The 19038-nt window shown below is 34.3% G+C and overlaps 1 protein-coding gene across 3 annotated transcripts; it reads left to right on the top strand.

Moving 5' to 3' along the window:
* The first annotated feature begins 2093 nt into the window (after positions 1-2093).
* Positions 2094-7718, top strand: LOC141676935 (auxin efflux carrier component 5-like). Of its 3 annotated transcripts, none has more exons than XR_012557244.1 (5): positions 2094-2936; positions 3042-3127; positions 3242-3459; positions 4240-4316; positions 7471-7521. XR_012557244.1 is itself a non-coding variant. In XM_074482646.1 (5 exons), exons 1-5 carry the CDS (start codon positions 2269-2271, stop codon positions 7541-7543), a joined length of 1062 nt encoding a protein of 353 aa, XP_074338747.1. In that variant the 5' UTR covers positions 2101-2268; the 3' UTR covers positions 7544-7718. The 3 variants fall into 3 exon arrangements, 2 of the variants coding, with proteins under 2 accessions (XP_074338748.1, XP_074338747.1); XM_074482646.1 differs by having other exon boundaries at positions 2101-2936; positions 3242-3399; positions 7471-7718; XM_074482647.1 differs by lacking the exon at positions 4240-4316 and having other exon boundaries at positions 2096-2936; positions 3242-3399; positions 7471-7718.
* Positions 7719-19038: the final 11320 nt, after the last annotated feature.

The following is a 19038-nucleotide window of genomic DNA, read 5'->3' on the forward strand; positions in this document are numbered from 1 at the left end:
CTGAAGTCATTATATTTTTATCGAGAATTAATACACTTTGACTCTATTAAAAGTTATCATTGCCCGGGTAATAATAGAAGTAGATTTTGAGTATATTATGAATCGTATGCGAAATATGAATGATCTAGATGGGATTTAACCCTCCTATTTTAGGAGTGATATTATTGGCCTCTTGTTTGAGTGAAACTATGAAATGCATGGCATTGGTCAAATATTGACTTATTTAATATAGTCTACTCATCGATCAAGAAAATAAAAATTAAATTATGAAGAGGATGACACAAACCATGCCTCGAGTTTAATCCAAAATATCAAGGTTAAAAGGATTATATTACATGAAACATTTATCGCAAAAGGTTTAATCGAATCACCGATTTATTGTTATTACTTGGGTAGCAATAATGTATTTTTAGATGCCGCTCATTGTTTATAATTTTATTATTGGATAATTAAATTATTTCCAACGTAATGATAACCTATAGGGTCACACACAACAAACACTAGAAGGAGAATTTATTTAAATAAAATATGAATTGAAATTTATTTATGATATTAATTAAGTTGGACTTATTTAATTAATAAAACAAGAATTCTGATTTTATTAGAATTCAGATTATATTTAAATATTAATTAAGTATGACTTAATTAGTTATTAAATTAAAATTCAAAGTTTAAATAAATTAAAGGTTCAATCATATTATGGGCTAGAAAGCCTGTTTATGTACTCTATAAATACATCTCATTCTAGGCACCTATTATTTTTTCTGGCAAAACCTCAGCCTTGTAAGAAAGAGAGATAGAGAGAAACAACATTGGGTGCTACTACATCGTTCCTCATTCGAAGATCAAGTATTCGTATGAATACTGGTAGAGACATAAATCGTACATACGAGATATGTGGTGATTCAAGTTTGGACTTCCATTATTCATTAGTTCTTAAAGTTTCGTTTAAAGTAAACATCTAATCTACGAATTAAATGTCTTGTTTCGCATGGATCCTGCGTTTGGGGTTTCGTTTTCATATTTATTTTTATTTTTTCCGCTGCGTTTGTGCTAGAACCCTAACATTTGAGGTATCACGGACTATTCGGTCAGAATAAAAAAAATATGTAACAATTGCCTGAATTCGTTTTAAATTTGATTTATAATACTTGATACAACATTATAATCAAATCAAACTATTTTAAATTCAAATATAGAGACTGAAATTAAAATGATCTTAAACTTGAATATGAAGTTGTTCATTGCACCCCACTTTACCCCTACCAGTAATTGACTGATTTAAATAAAGTACATAAATATTATTATAAGAATTTAAAATATATTAAGAATTTATTTAATCAAAACAAATCTAAGGTAATAAAATTTATAAAAAATGGTTGAATTTATAAATATATGTAAATTATGAAAATTGAAAAATAAAAAACTATAAGCAATATTTTATTTGCTCGAAATTAAAATAATATAAGGAAATAGGATATAAAGGGAGAATGTACTTTATTTAATAAGAGGTGTAAATAAGCTCAAAGATATTAGAAGTATAATGGTTACGACATCAACTTTCGAATAGGTTGTTTGTGAGTTCGATACTTATTATACACAAATATTTCTCATTTTAGCACAAATTATATTAGAGTGTCAGTTTTGTAAATTTTTATATATAAGGGTAAATTTTTAATTTCATGCCCATTTAATTAATTCAATTTGCCCCTAATCCCCTCCTAAGATATAGAAAAAGGATGATATATGAAAATATTTTATTTATGTTATAAAATAAATTTGAATATTATGTACAAATAGAATCATACATACAATTACATAAATTACCCAATAATTAAAGTGAGCAGATTCTTATTACTTGTAATTACCTGAAATTGCAATGACCCTATCGTTGTCACCAGATAAAGTGTATGGTGTGTGTATCATGCTGCTTCTTGCCTTGCAAATAATTGATTCGTTTCCGGAGTGGATCATGCGAAATGCCTACGAAAGCTCATGTTTGCATGCACTAGCTAGTAGTTGTTTGACAAGCTATACAATTTAAAGTTCAAGCGTGACACTCACTCAATATTAACACCACTTGATATTTATTCATGCAGTGCAAGTACCTTCTGTGCGTGTGTCTCTCTGTGGAACATGTATATAAATAGTAGCGTTCCTCTCTTTCCAAATTACTTAACTGTTGTTTATGTATATATAGCCAGTGCTTAAACATATCTCAAACCCCATCCTATATTCACTGTACGTACGTGTATATACAAATCTAAGATGATAGGAATAGAAGATATATACAAAGTGATTGTAGCAACCACACCATTATATGTAGCACTCATTCTAGGCTACGGTTCTGTCAAATGGTGGCATATTTTCACAAACGAGCAATGTGATGCCATTAACTTGCTTGTTTGTTATATTACTCTCCCTCTTTTTACCTTTGAATTCACTGCTAATGTTGATCCATTTGCATGGAATTTTGTGCTTATTGGGGCTGACGCAATTTCCAAAGTTATAATCGTAGGAGTTTTAGCTCTTTGGGTTAAGTTTAGTACCAAAGGGAGCTATGGTTGGTCTATAACAAGCTTCTCCTTGTCAACTTTAACTAATTCTCTTGTTGTAGGTGTGCCTTTATTACAGGCAATGTATGGCCCAACTGCGGTTGATTTAGTTGTTCAACTGTCAGTGGTTCAAGCCATTATATGGTTAACGATGTTGTTATTCGTGCTTGAATTTAGACGGACTCAAATTGGATGTATGGAAAGTGATCATGAAACTGAAGTTAGAGACAAAGATTTGGAAGGTGATAGGAGTGATGATGGAGAAATTGCTGTTGGTCCATCCTTTTGTTATGTAATGATGAAGGTGGGGCTCAAACTTGCAATGAATCCCAATTCTTATGCTTGTATTGTTGGAATCACTTGGGCATGTGTTGCTAACAGGTATACCATTACTCATACAGTTTATGCACGTGTTAGAGGAAGGCATGTATCAAACTTTATTTTAATGGAAATTTATACTTATGGATGAATTGAAAAAATATGTAGGTGGCATTTAGAGATGCCAAGCATCTTGGAAGGCTCTATACTGATCATGTCTAGAGCTGGAACAGGCACAGCTATGTTCAGCATGGGTGAGACTCCTACATATATTTATGTGTTGAATTTTTTTTTTGTAAAATTGTTTTACTTATAATGAGTATTAATTTGATGATATGGGGGGTTAATTATTTCATGATGCGGTGCAGGACTGTTCATGGCCAGGCAAAAGAAAGTAGTAGCTTGTGGCTCCAGTCTTACAGCCCTAGGAATGGTTCTAAAGTTTGTTGCGGGTCCAGCTGCCATGGCTATTGCTTGCCTTGCTGTAGGTTTGCATGGAGATGTTTTACGTGTTGCAATCATTCAGGTCTCTCTACCTACATCATACATCTCTCTGCCATGCAAATATTTAAGTCTTTAACCCTGGGTTGGTTACGCTCCCTCGTCCCTTTCAAATATTTACATTTGTATTGGGCACGAAATTTAAGAAAAATGATAAAATAGTGGATGAAAGTTAAAAAAATGAGTAAAAAAAATGAGTAAAGTAGTGAGACTGATTAATATTATATGTATAAAAATATTATATGGATAAAATGGGTATAGTGCAGTTGAATAGTTGATGCATTTATTTTAAAAATTATAATTTTTTTACTATATTTAAAAATTTTTGAAATCTATACAATACTATATTATAATAATTGGAATAGAGATAATTTGGTTCAACGATAATTCCCTAATTTTGATTATTACAAAAATAGATAAATAGTGTTATATATCTAATAAACTACTAAATTATTAAACTACTACTAAATATAGTATACGTATCCTACTAAATTACGAATACAACTTATCCTATTATTAAAAGATATAAATAATAGTTACATATCTGCTAAACTACTAAATTGTTAAACTACTAGAAATAATCTATTTATTCTACTAAATTACGACCACATGTTATTCTATTATTTTTATTATAAATTTATAATCATTATATATTTATATAAATATTTTAAAAATATAATATAATTTGATAAATAAAAATTTAAAATATTATTAATAAATAAAAATTTAAAATATTAATAAAAACTCGTGCATCGAATGAGATTTATACTAGTATAAATAAGTGAAAGGACATTCCAAAAAGCAAAGTCTAAACAAATAGAAGAAAGGGGAGTATAAAACTAAGATTTATTGTTGTTGCGCGCAGGCTGCATTGCCCCAATCCATCACTTCTTTCATCTATGCCAAAGAGTACGGCTTGCATGCCGATGTACTTAGCACAGCGTAAGTTGCTTTTTGTTAATTTATTATATGCAGCTGCATATATCATGTATATTAGCTTAAAATACGTGAGAGGCATGGATGTCTCAGATTTTTTTTAATATTATATATATTTTTAAAAAATATTTTGAATTCAATTATAATTTTATTTATTTAAAACTATAAATGATATGATTTCATGATATTATATTAGTATATGTATACGTTCATAACTTTTTAGAACATTTAAACTTATTTAAAATGATAACATTGTATTGGAAGGGGAAATAATATTATAATAAAATTATTATTTTAGTGAGGGTAAAAATATAATATCTCTATTATGTTGGTAAAAATATAATGTTTTCATTATGTTGGAACCTTAAAAAAAATATTATTTTAGCATGGTGATTACTTAATCAATTAACTATATCTCTATAAAAAATATTTGAAAAAGACAATATTATCGATTGAACGATATAGTTTTATTGATAATTTTATGTGTATTTTTTAAAAATTATATTTATGTTTTAATAAAAAATTGATTTCTTAGTTCACATAAATAGGATACGAATTATAATTAGCTTAATATTAATTTGATTTATGTCGGATAAGTGGTTTATATTATTTTATTTTAACCCGATGCCCAATACAGCAACCAAATAAAACTAACTATTTTTAGTTTAATTTTATTTTTTTAAAATCTAGATCAATAAGATAATTTTAATTAAGACTGGATAATTAGAATATATGATTTTTTTTGTTGGTCGAATTGAATTTTTATTTTAGTTTTGTGTTAATCTGAATCAATTGCATAATGTATTTTTTTATCCTGAATAAATAAAATATATTATTTTATTTATCCAAGTTCATTAATATAATTTTTTAGAAGGATTGATAGTATTATTAATTTATCTTAACCCGAGTCACATTATATCAACTGAATCTTAATAATTATATTTAGTTTACTTAAATTTAATTTAACCCGAAGTAACAAATTAAAATAATATAGAATTCGATATGAATTAAAATTTAAATTGATAGAAGAAGTTAAATTTAATATAAATTATAATGATATAGAGTTCGATATAAAATAGAATTGAAATTGGTAAAACAATATAGAATATTGACTTCAATATCAATTAGAATTAAAATTGATCGACCCAATAGTTAGAATTAAAATAAATAAGTAAGGCTAATTAAGTAATTTCAAGAAGTACCGACTAACCAACAACCAAACTTTTAATATTTCGTATATTATAATATAGTATATAGATATGACACCACATATTTTATTCCTGACCCCAAGAATAAACACTTTGAACTATCTATACTATATTATTAAAAAGTATATTAACACCTTTCAAAATAAAGTTTAATTAAATATAACTTAATTAAAAAAATTAAATCATTTATTTAATATAACTACAAACTCTATCAATTATTATACAACATAATTTCTAATTGCACTAACTTCTTCTTACCTTTTTTTTAGTTTTAATTAATATAAGAAAAAAATTAATATATTAAGAAAAAGACACAAATTAAAAAAGAACAAATAAAAAATAATAAAATCTGATAATAAGACATACTACTAAGACACTAAGGGCATAAAGTGTAAGTATTACAATAAAAATAAGAATAGTATACTATCAAATTTTTAATATTTTGATTCGAATAATAAAAACGGAGAACGAGACGTACTATTACACCCCTACTTATAACCCCGCAACAGGATAACTTCTCCAAACACTTATTTAAATATGAGTTTCCTACCACTACACTTATAATCATATAATCATAAAATAAAAGATCTAAAATGTAAGTATTATAATAAGAAAAATCTGATATCAAATTTTTAATATGTTAATTTTAATAATATATACTAGATTACAACAGTTTGATGCATAAATTTTTAATAATATTAATTTAATTTAAATTTTAAATTCAATAAATATGTTTTAGCTTCAAATGGTAATTAGTTAATTATTAATAATTATAAAATTATATTTGTATATTTTTAAATAAAACTATTTTTGGAAAAAGGTGGTTTTGTTAGAAAAAATTAGAAAAGCTTATAATATACTTTAGCTGAAAAATATAATTTGTTACGTGTTAAGAATTATAATATTATTATAATATCTTATTAAATAAATTTGCACATTATATTGGAAAAATGAGGTATTTTAGTTTGATAAAATTGAAAAGATGATGTCTTTTAGTTGAAAAAACTAGTTTATATCTTACTTGAAAAGATTAATTTGGTTACTTATTAGTCATAATAAAATATCGAGGTTGTTTAAATAATTCATTTTTTTTGCAAAAATACATTTTTTTGATTTTTTTTTTTTTGCTAAATATTTTTTTTTTGATTTTTTATTTGCAAAAATGTAATTTTCAATTTTTTTTAAAAAATACGATTTTGCAACCCCATACAACCTCAATTGCAACCCAATGAATCCTCAAATGCAGCAATAAAAATCAGTCATTTATTTTTCAAACATTAGTAAAAAAATTTGTGACGTGAAATTTTTCGAACTGTATTTTTGCAAAAATTTCAAAATATAGTAAAATTGTAAAAAAAATTAGAAAAAATAATATGTTTGGTAAATTCTTTAATATTTTTAAATATGTGACTGCAAATCTTTAAACCAAAATTTTCAATATTTCGGCTATTTATAGATAGTAGATATGGATAGTATAGATATGTGATACCATCGTTAAATTTTAAAACAAATAATGAAAATCGTAAGATTCAATATAAATAATATAATGATATTTTGAAATTTAATAATTTAACTAAAATTTTTATATGTCAATAACGTAATATATATCATATTTATTTCAATAATTTCAATCACAGATATTCTATACAATATATTATATTTTATAATAATATTTTTTATAAAAATTATTATATTTTATGCAAATTATTTAAGTATGATATAAATAATTATATTATAAATATTATAATATAATACGGGTTATAGATTAGTATATAAAACTGTAATTCTAATTCTTTTAAGTGGAAGGTACGTTCATTTTCATCCCTAGTAAAAAATTGTATACTTTTGCCTATAACTTAAGGCGAAAGTATCAAAAACATGCTTTGATAATTTAAAATTTGAAATGTCCAAATCTCTTTAAAATATGTATGAACTATTTCTTGATTTTGCAGGGTCATATTCGGAATGTTAGTATCACTTCCTCTGTTGATCGGATATTACGCAATTTTGGCTTTTTTACACTGAAAGACTAGTGCTGTGCTAACCCCGGTTTATATTAAAGTTCTGAGTAGTTAATGAGGAAATTAAGGAGAGTGTTTTAGGCCTTTTCTTTATATGTATACTCATTTACCATCCAACAAAATCAGTCCATTTTATAATTTCATGCAATTTTATAATGATCATATATAATTTAACAATATTTTTAGAGGTCTCAAATTCGTGACCAAAATAAATCCTAAATATCATGTGTCGTGATATGATTGACTATAAATAACTCAAAATTAGTGAACCCCTGCATTTAAATAAATTTCATCAATTAAAACATCTCAAATTATCAAATCATCACTATCACATTATTTACAACACAATTTTGGCATCAAATTTGATATCACAATTTAACTTTTATCTGTCACGAGTTTGTTTAGAATTGCGTTCGAAAATAATAACATTTTTTTTGCTAAAAAGTAACTGTGAAGTTATTTGATAAAATATTTTTGTCCTAAAAACCGCTTTTTAGAAATTGTTTTTCAGCTTTTGCTAAAATCAAAATCTCTACAAAAAATTTGACATTTACTTACCAATTCTAAATATAGGTAAATTCTTTTATTGGTAAATAAAGTATTTTACATACCAATATAATATTGATAGTGGTTGGTGTAAGAAAAAGGTGAGAAATCAAACCGAATAACTTGTGAGAATGTAGGAATCGTGGCGTGAGTTAACACTGCCTTAAAGTTGAATTTGTCCCGCTACGTACACACGATCTCTTAGCAATCAACCTCCAGAGTTACACAACCTCTATTTTTTTGGTGTATTACAAAGAAATAGATTGAAATCACTCTTGATCATTGCCCAAAAACATGTTTATATTTATATGAAAGTACTTGAGAGAAAAACTTGTTTGTGTGTTCTCAAATGGGGAGAGAGAGTTCCTTTTTATAGGGGTGAAAACTAGTAATTTAAGGATAGTAGAAAGTCATAGGTCACGATATTGATTAAGGGAGGTAAAAAACCTTAGAATGAAGAGCCTCAAAATGAAAGATCTTGTACAATTAAGAGTCTCAAAATGATAGGTCTTGCACAATGAAGAGTCTTAAAATGAAAAGTCTCACAATATTCTTTTGAAGCAAACTTTTTGAAATAATATTTATATTATTCCAACATTCCCCCACATGATTCAAAAGAAAAATAATTTGGGTAATGGATAGTCGATTTCTAAGCATCAATGTCTTGCGGACTTGAATTACCCAGTGCATACAAACATGCTTCACAACCATGTTAGGTAGAAAGTTCTTGAACTTCTCATGGTAGTTAGTGGGAACATACTTGCGCACTTAAACATATCTCAAATCAAGAAGTGATTTCGCATTATTATGTAAAAATGCCCCATGTTGTACCTGGTTTCATGAACGCTTTAGAGGTCCTTCGCCTAAAGGACTCTCATAGGGGGTTGGGCGTAGCCCCCACATTCACATAGGTAAGTTCATCAAGTTTGTTGTTGTAGAATAAAAATCTGAGTACTTTTGTATTTAATGCTAGGGTTGGTGAGCTTCGAGTTTTAATGGCTGCTCTTGCGTTCGGGACTATCGGTCCTTGTAAGATGCCTACGTATCTATGTATTGTAGAGAATCAAGCCAAAAACGTAGTCCTAGGTTGAGGGGTAGAGCCCTTTATATAGAGGTGAGTCTAGGGTTAGACTTCTTTTGGGAGACTTGGTGGACAAGTCTCCAACTCATATGGTGATTAGGAGTCCTCTTGAGACAGGAGATCCAAAACCTTCTATGTAGGACTTTGAATCCGTTTGGAACACATGTCTCTGCTCTTCCAGCCGTATTGGGCCTAGTCCGTGAATAGCTCGTGTTCGTGGACTTGGACGACCTCCACTGGTGGGCCTTGGTCGTTTGGGCCGTCATAGGTCTGTTATGAAACTTTGGACTAGACAGGCCTGCTATGAAGCTTGGACCAGACAGGTCTGTATTAGACTTTTCGGACAAGAAGCTCAAGTGTAATTAATGCAACATTTAATGTGTCTTTAGGATGTATTTTCTATCCATATCATTTACCCCCAACTTCCGTGAATATTGCTCGAGTTTTCGTGGAAGTTATAATGGTCTAATCGCGACTCGGGGTACTTTTGGCCCTTCTCAGGTATCGGCCCTTCACGGGTTTCGGCCCTTCATGGGTATCATCCCTTCATGGGTATCGGCCCTTCATGGGTATCGCCGCGTTATCGTAAAGTGTGGAGCTATCTACACGTTTACAACGGCTTATTAGTGTGAGTATACACACTTAAGGCCCCCGTAGAGGCTATTTGGATGGTGTTCAACACTAAACGGTCCTAATCGGGACTATAAAGCGAGCGTTTATCACCCTCTTAACCTTCGTCAAGGTTAATTATAGGGCGAAAGCTGCTAATTGGTCCTAATCGGGGCTAATTTCCATGTACAAGTCGCTAATTAGGCTTAAAAGAGCCTAATTTTAAGCTATATGCATTAATAGGCCTTAATCGAGGCTAATTTGCCCTAATCGGGGCTAATTAAGACTAATCAGTATGCACTAATCAGCCCTAATCTGGGCTTAATTTAACTAATCGACCCTAATCTGAGCTTAATCTCAAAATCCTGAAAATTTAAAAATCTTAAAAATTTTCTGATTTTTTTCTATTTTTTTCGAATTTTCTCCAAAATTTTCGAGGGGGCGCTCGGGGTTGAGCAGAACCTCCTGGGGCAGGAGGCTCTGCTCGGCCTCAAGCCCCCAAATTGGGCTACTCGGCCTCAAGCCCCCAAATTGGGCTACTCGGTCACTTTGGAGGAGAACCTCCTGGTCGGCCAGTTCTTGGTTGGCCTGGAGGTGGTTTCCAGGGGTTCCTGCCCCTCACTTTTTTTTGATCTTCTCACTAAGAGTTCTAGGTTTCTATTCACCTTACTATGTTCTTGTGGTCCTTGATTGTCCATGGAATTAATTTCAAAGTTGCCTTTGAGTTCCTTAGGGTTCTGCTATAGCTGTTTCAGCTAACGTTCTGTACTCATCCTGATGGACGTTCTGTACTCGTTCTTGCTGAATGCTCTGTGTTCTACTGATCTTTCCCTTTGTAAGAAGTCTTGTATTCTATTAAATTTGTCTAAACTTCTCTTGTAGGATGTTACGCACTCCAACCAACTCGTTCTCGTAGACGTTCTAGTCTTCACGAAACTTGGTTTCGCTGGGAGCTATCCTTTTCTAAAAATCTCCAAACGACATCTCAATGAGGCCTCTGGAGAAACTTTTGAAGGCCTCAAGGCTCTCCTACAAGAGCTTTTAGTGAGTAAAAAGACCTTAACTTGTTGGCTAGTAGTCCAAGGCCAATACGGAGGTAAGTTGTGGTCGTCTCGCCTATGATACATAGGCTCCTGGTAGGCCAAAAGGCCTCCATATGTTGGTTGGTCGGCCGGGGCTTCCCCGTACGTAAGTTGTGGCCGTCACGACTCTGATACAGAGACTCTTGCTAGGCCAAAAGGCCTCCATATGTTGGTTGGTCGGCCGGGGATTTCCCGCACGTAAGTTGTGGTCGTCTTACCTCTGATACAGAGGCTCCTGGTAGGCCAAAAGGCCTCCATATGTTGGCTGGTCGGCCGGGGCTTCCCCATACGTAAGTTGTGGCCATCATGGCTCTAATACAAAGGCTCCTGGTAGGCCAAAAGGCCTCCATATGTTGGATGGTCGGCCGGGGCTTCCACGCACATAAGTTTTGGCCGTCCCGGCTCTGATACGGAGGCTCCTGGTAGGCCAAAAGGCCTCCATTTGTTGCCTGGTCGGCCGGAGCTTCCCCGCATGTAAGTTTTGGCCGTCATGGCTCTGATACGGAGGCTCATGGTAGGCCAAAAGGCCTCCATTTGTTTCCTGGTCAGCCAGAGCTTCCCCGCATGGAAGTTGTGACCGTCATGGCTCTGATACGGAGGCTCCTGGTAGGCCAAAAGGCCTCCATTTATTGCATGGTCGGCCGGAGCTTCCCCGCATGGAAGTTGTGGCCGTCATGGCTCTAATACGGAGGCTTTTGGTAGGCCAAAAGGCCTCCATTTGTTGCCTGTACGGCCGGAGCTTCCCCGCATGGAAGTTATGGCCATCACGACTTTGGTATGGACATTCGGGAATGATCTTAATCTTTACCAGTTTTGCTAACCATGGTGATTAATATAATCAGTCGTTAATTAAGGCTAATGACTTGTATTTAGTTTCAGCCAGGCTTTTTCGGAAGAATGATATGAGAATCGGTGTCCTGCACCGCTTTTCCGTTTATTATGTCGTCTTCAATTACCTTTTGATCTTTTTTTCTCACCATTCCCGGTGTTCTTTTAACGAGGTACCTCCTAGCGCGAACCAGGCTGACTTACGACCTGATGTAACAGGTGACCTTTTTCCTATTAAAGAATATGAGAAGTGCTCATTTTCATTCACACCTTCATTTCTCTACTTCTTAAATTCTCAAATTCTCTCAAGCTCTTAAATCTCTTCAAGTTCTCCAAGAATGTCAGGTGGACAAGGCCCTGTTAAGTCTTCTTTCTCCGAGAAGGAAGATATGCATAAGAGGGCTACTCTACGTTCACTCCAAGGTATAGCTCTTGTTTCCCCCTTCTCAATTAATCGTTGTTCGAACAGTTTGAAAAGCATGTTGGATGAGAGGGCGGACAAGTACCCTAGTACCGTCCATTTCGATGCATTCTAGCACCGTAGTATGCTTCGTGAGAAGGACGTCGAGGTGATTAAGTCGACTTACTCCTGGCCCGACTGCTTGAAGGTTCGTAGAGCTAAGCCAAGTGATAGGGCTTGTAATCTTTGCCATCAAAGGATATTTGTGTTCAAGGTGGCTCTTAATTCTGGGCTGAGGTTCCCTCTGCACCCCTTCATTCCTAGGATTTTTGCCGAACTAAAGATCCATCCATGCCAGCTCTACCCTAACGGGTGGTCTTTCATCATTCTCTTCATAGTGAGATGCCATGACTTAGGCTTCCCCCTGAGCGTGACAATGTTCCGTAGCATCTTCATGATGAAGGCTTCTCCTATGACTCGACCTGGATGGGTAGTAATTTAACACCGAGCCCATGTTTCTCAAATGGTGAACAACAGTTATAACACCCTCCAAATCCAGGGTATAGATTTGGGGCATTATTAATAACAACTACAAACTAAACCTGCACAAGCGGAATATAAATATGATAATTACCCCGAACTACTGCTACTCAGGATCTTTTAAGGTTAAGAGTTGAAAACAAGAACCACACACTAACTTTATTACAAACCCAAATAAAAATAATTTGTCTCAAGAACTCTCTTTGTTAGAAAATTTTATTCTATCTACATTCTCACCACACAAATTTTATTCAAACCACACAAAACTTTTATTAAACCCAACATTACTACTTATTCTGTTACACCTGATCTGGTAACTCAAAGCTCTCTTCGGGAATAAGAAGGAACACTCTTGGTATAAGAGGGTCCCGCTGCTTGACTCGCTTCTTGACTACCCGGGTCCTGATGGGTTTCATTCTCTACCTTAACTGTAAAACAATAGGAATAACAATTAAAAGGGATGAGCTAAAGTTTCTCAACAAGCCTGCAACAATATATATGTATAATATAAAGAGAGAGAAATAAGTGAACCAATAAGCTGCTAGTTTGAACAACCATCTGTGTCTGTATAGGATAATAATTTGCCAACACTGGCGAGTGCCAAATGAACAAGACTGGAAACAAGAACCAACATATGCATTATAACCTGCTGATCAGTCAGGATATAATGTGGATCTATACCCAACTGCGTAGACCCAACCAACATAAGGAGTACTCGGGCAACTATGGCCTATTAATTAAAGGTCTGGGTAAAACCCAGTCCGTATCGTAACCATCCAGTCCAAAGCTTAGCATCCGGAATAATCGGAATGCTTTTAATGTATCCCAACATCAGGATATATCATAATATATGTAACAAGGGTAAGAATATTGGAATATGAATAGAGGATTCAATAAATTGGGAGATATTAAGAATCGAAATGAAATAGAAACAAGATTCAATAATTTCGTAACAGTGTATATGAACAAAATTAGCGATATGGTATAGGGCATTTTTGGCAAAATAGGGCCAATGATTTTATTTGAAATACGGGCTTTTAAAACATAGTTTTGAGCGGTACGGGTTTTGATATAAAATATATAACTTACGATAAAACACTCAATAAATATACAAAACACGTTTGGATCAAAACAAACAACACGTAACACATAGCAGTTAGGGTTTAATGACTCAACACATATAATCACATAATAATACACATAATTTATCTTTATTATGATATAATACAAGCGTAATTTCTCGGTCGTTACATTCTCCCCCCCTTAACAGGATTCTGTCCTCAGAATCACACTATGCAAACAAGTGAGGATACTTTTCTAACATTTCACTCTCGAGCTCCCAGATTGATTCTTCAACCACTGGGTTTCTCCACGAAACTCTCACTAATGACACAGACTTATTTCTTAATACCCTCTCTTGTCGATCTAGAATTCTTATCGGTTGTTCTACATACGACAAATCTGCCTGAAGTTCTATTGGTTCATACTCTATTATATGCCTTGTATCAGGGTTGTACTTCTTAAGCATAGATACATGAAATACGTTGTGAATATGCTGCATATGGGGTGGTAAAGCTAATTCATACGCAACCTTCCCAATTTTCTTCAAAATTTCAAATGGTCTGATGTAGTGAGGTTTCAATTTGCCTTTGTTGCCAAACCTAGCTAATCCCTTCCATGGATACCTTTAGCAATACATGCTCTCCTTCCTGGTAGTCCATATCCTTTCTAGATAGATCTTCATATTTACGTTGTCGATTTTGCGCCGCTTCAAGTCGCTTGCGGACCAGTTCTACTTTTTCCTTGGTTTGCTGAATCAGTTCTGGACCTAAAATTTTACGTTCTCCCACTTCATCCCAATAGGTAGGTGATCTGCATTTTCTTCCATATAGAGCTTCATAAGGTGGCATCCCAATACTTGCTTGATAACTTTTATTGTAAGAAAATTCCACTAGCGGTAAGTGCTCGTCCCAATTGCCTTCAAAGTCTATTGCGCATACACGTAGCATATCTTTGATTGTTTGAATTGTCCTTTCGCTTTGCCCGTCCGTTTGTGGATGATAAGCTGTACTCATGTTCAACTTTGTTCCTAGACATTCTTGGAATTGTCTCCAAAATCTTGAATTGAAACGGGGATCTCGATCCGATACAATCGATACGGGTACTCCATGACGCATTACGATTTCCTTGAGATATAAGTGCACTAACTTGTCCATGGAAAATCTTTCGTTAATCGAAAGAAAATGTGCTGATTTCGTCAATCAATCAATGATAACCCAAATTGCATCGTGATTTGCTTTCGTCCTTGGAAGTCCCACTACGAAATCCATAGCTAAGTGCTCCCATTTCCATTCGGGAATATCTAATGGTTGTAATAGTCCGCTCGGATGTTAATGTTCAGCTTTCACTCTTTGGCACATATAACACTTGCTGACCCATTCCGCTATCTCTTTCTTCATATTCGGCCACCAAAATTTTTCCTTTAGGTCTCTATACATCTTTGTGCTTCCGGGATGAATCGCATATCTTGAACTATGAGCATCTTGTAAAATTTCCGCTTTTAGTTCCGGTACGTTAGGTATCCAGATTCTCGAAGTAACACGAAAAATTCCTTTAGCGTCCTTCTGACTGGTAATCTCTTCTCCTGTTAAATTCTTGATATCCTGGTCCATTACTTCTTCCTGACACCTTCTTATTTTCTCCAATAGTTCTGGCTGAAAAGTCATAGCATAATTCATTTCGATAGAACTTTCTGGTACACGAACTTCAATCTCCAATTTATCGAATTCCTTGATTAAGTCCTTTGAAGACGTTAACAGGTTCAATCGTTCCTTTCGACTTAAAGCATCTGCTACTACATTGGCCTTGCCTGGATGATAATTGATTGAAACGTCGTAATCCTTGATTAACTCTAGCCAACGTCGCTGTCGCATTTTAAGTTCCTTCTGGGTAAAAATGTACTTCAAACTTTTATGATCTGTATAAATCTCACATTTTTCACCGTACAGATAATGTCTCCAAAGCTTCAGTGCGAACACAATTGCTGCTAGCTCGAGATCGTGTTTCGGATATTTTTGCTCATGCGGCTTTAGTTGTCTAGAAGCGTATGCGATCACGTTGCCATGTTGCATTAAAACACATCCAAGTCCTCGATACGAAGCGTCGCTGTATATGACAAAGTCTCCTTGATCATCAGGTAACACAAGCACAGGTGCGGTTACTTGTCGATTCTTCAATTCTTGGAAACTTGCTTCACATTTCTCGTTCCATTCGAATTTTTCATTCTTTCGTGTCAACTGCGTCAATGGTGTGGCTATCTTTGCAAAATCTTTAACGAATCTTCTGTAATAACCGGCTAATCCCAAGAATCTTCTGACTTCAGTTGGCGTCTTTGGTCTTTCCCAATTTAAAATAGCTTCAATCTTTGCGGGATCCACTTGAATTCCTTCAATACTAATGATGTGTCCTAAAAACTGCACTTCCTTCAACCAAAATTCATATTTTGAAAATTTCGCATAAAGCTGCTCCTTTCGTAATATCTCTAGTGTCGTTCTTAAGTACGCAACATGTTCTTCTTCCGTCTTTGAATAAATCAAGATGTCATCAATAAATACAATGATAAACTTATCCAAGTACTTCTTGAATACTCGATTCATCAAATCCATAAATGCTGCAGGTGCATTCGTCAATCCAAAAGCCATCACAAGAAATTTATAATGTCCGTACCTCGTTCTGAACGCTGTCTTTGGAATATCTTCTGCCCTGATCTTTAACTGATGATAACCTGATCGTAAGTCGATTTTCGAAAACCATGCTGCTCCTTTTAGTTGATCAAATAAGTCGTCAATGCGAGGCAAATGATATTTATTCTTGATAGTTAACTTGTTCAGCTCCCGATAATCAATACACAGTCGCATGCTACCGTCCTTCTTTTTCACGAACAATACTGGTGCGTCCCATGGGGAAACACTTGGCCTTATAATTCCTTTGTCGAGAAGTTCTTGTAACTACTTTGCTAATTCCTTCATTTCAACAGGTGTCATTCGATATGGAGCTTTCGAAATTGGTTCAGTCCTTGGCGCCAAATCAATAGTGAACTCGATCTCTCGATCCGGTGGAAGTCCTGGAAGTTCATCTGAAAAGACATCGGGAAACTCACAAACTACAGGAATATCTTTAATCTTCGGACTTTCTTTGTTGGTATCCAATACGTAGGCTAAATAGGCTTGACGTCCTTGGTGTAACAATCTTCTCATCTGCATCATTTGTTAAGAATTTCTTCTTTTGCTTTTCACCTTTAAATGTTACCGTTTTATTTTCTTCAGTTTGCAATTTCACTTTCTTATTTGCGCAATCAATCTGAGCATTATTACTAGCTAGCCAATCCATTCCTAAAATAACACCAAACTCTCCTAACCTGAAAGGTATCAAATCAACTGAAAAATGACATCTCCCTATCTCAATATCACAATTTGGGCATACTTGATCTACCATAACCTGATCATCATTTGCTAATTTTATGACTAGCACTTCATCTAACCACTTTGTCTCACAGTCTATCTTAGAGATAAAATCTTCAGAAATAAAAGATCTAGTAGCTCCTGAATCAATCAATACTAGAGCATTTACGGAATTCACAGGGAGCGTACCTGTAACCACATTCGGACTCTGTACTGCTTCCTTCATTGACATGTTGAAAGTCCTTGCCCTGGGCTGATTTTGTGGTGGTAGTGGAGGTGGAGGTAATGCTAAAACCCTTGGAATACTAGCGGCCATTGCAACTCCTCTGCAATCCTTGGAAATATTTCCTTTTCTTCCACACTGGAAACAAGTGACCTCTGCTCTTCCCATCGGACATTCTCCAGAGTAGTGTCCCCTTTGCTTGCACTTGAAACACATGACATTTGGCTTGTTGCAAATCCCCGTATGCTTTTTACCACATATTCTACAATCAGGTATATGCGGTCGGATAAGTCTTTGCTGAGTTGGGGCAGGAAATCGATTACGCATCCTCTGGTTGTTTTGTTTTGGTCTCCTGGCATTTACTTTTCCCCGGGCTTGAAATCCCGGCCTTCTGTTGAAACGGTTCTGGAAATTTCCTGGTCCCTTCTCTTTCTGAGCTGCTTCACTCTCACCTTCAATGATCATGGCCTTCTGAACAATAGCCGTATAAGTCGTTAGCTCAAATACAGCTACTCTGCTACAAATCCATGGCTTCAATCCCTGCTGGAATCTCTTGGCCCGCTTTTCATCCGTATCCACTTGCTCAGGAACAAATCTGGCCAATCCAGTGAACTTGGTCTCATAATCCGCGACCGATAAGTTGTCTTGTTTCAGTTCCAGGAACTTGATCTCCATCTAGTTCTTCATAAAACGAGGGAAATATTTTTCCAGGAAAAGATCCGTGAATCTATCCCAGGTCATCACACCTTCCCCTTCCAAAGCTTTCTTCGATTCCCACCAGTAATTGGCTTCACCTTTCAGAAAGTAGCTGGCAAAATCCGTCTTCTGTTCTTCCTCAACTTTAACCAATGTAGAAGCCTATTCTATCTCCTTCAGCCAAGCTATTTCCTTTGTAGGATCTGTGGAACCGATAAATTCCGAAGGCTTTACTGCTTGAAATTGCTTGAAAGTGACTGTAGGTGCTGCTGGTGGTACTTGATGTCCTGGATGAGCGGCTTGCTGTAACATCTATTGTTGGAACTGCTGTTGTTGCTGCTGCATCTGTTGCTGCATCATCAGCATCTGTTATTGCATGAGATGGAACATCTGATCCATCTGATTATTATTGTTTTGGCCCTCGGTATTTTCGTTAGACGAGTCGGGTCGTGCTTTTCTTTTAGGTGTCATCTTTCTGATAATAAAGCAAAGGGGTTCTCTTAATAACAATATACTAAACAGATGTTATGGAATGAAAATAGTCTTTATAATATTAAAACATCGTTAAAACAGTTGATATGGGGAAAGAAAACAATTCATTAAATATCTAAATGAATAAAACAGCGCGATGTGTAAATAAATCCTTTTTAAAGTACTTTTAAAAATTTTGAAAACATAAAGGGTACAACATGATTGTAAATAAAACACATTTTTAAATATGCAAAGATATAACAGTGAAATAAATGTAAATACTTAAATAACCGGGAAATAAAGAAAATGTGAAAAGGTTCATCTTATATATATATGGGTAAGACACCAGCTGCAGGTGTCAATGCTTGATACAAAAACCTATGATATGTCAGTCGTACTACTACTACTATCAGTCAAAATTAGTAGCTACACTCATACAAACTTGTCATACAATACTATGCTGCCTCTATCTACAAAATATACAAGATACCACACGCCTCCGTCTGCTAGTCTCAGAATCCTGATGGCACATGGCTCAGCTCCTCCTGCAATGCCTCTAACAC

This window comes from Apium graveolens, chromosome 8 (assembly GCF_009905375.1).
Source record: "Apium graveolens cultivar Ventura chromosome 8, ASM990537v1, whole genome shotgun sequence".
NCBI classification, from domain to species: domain Eukaryota; kingdom Viridiplantae; phylum Streptophyta; class Magnoliopsida; order Apiales; family Apiaceae; genus Apium; species Apium graveolens.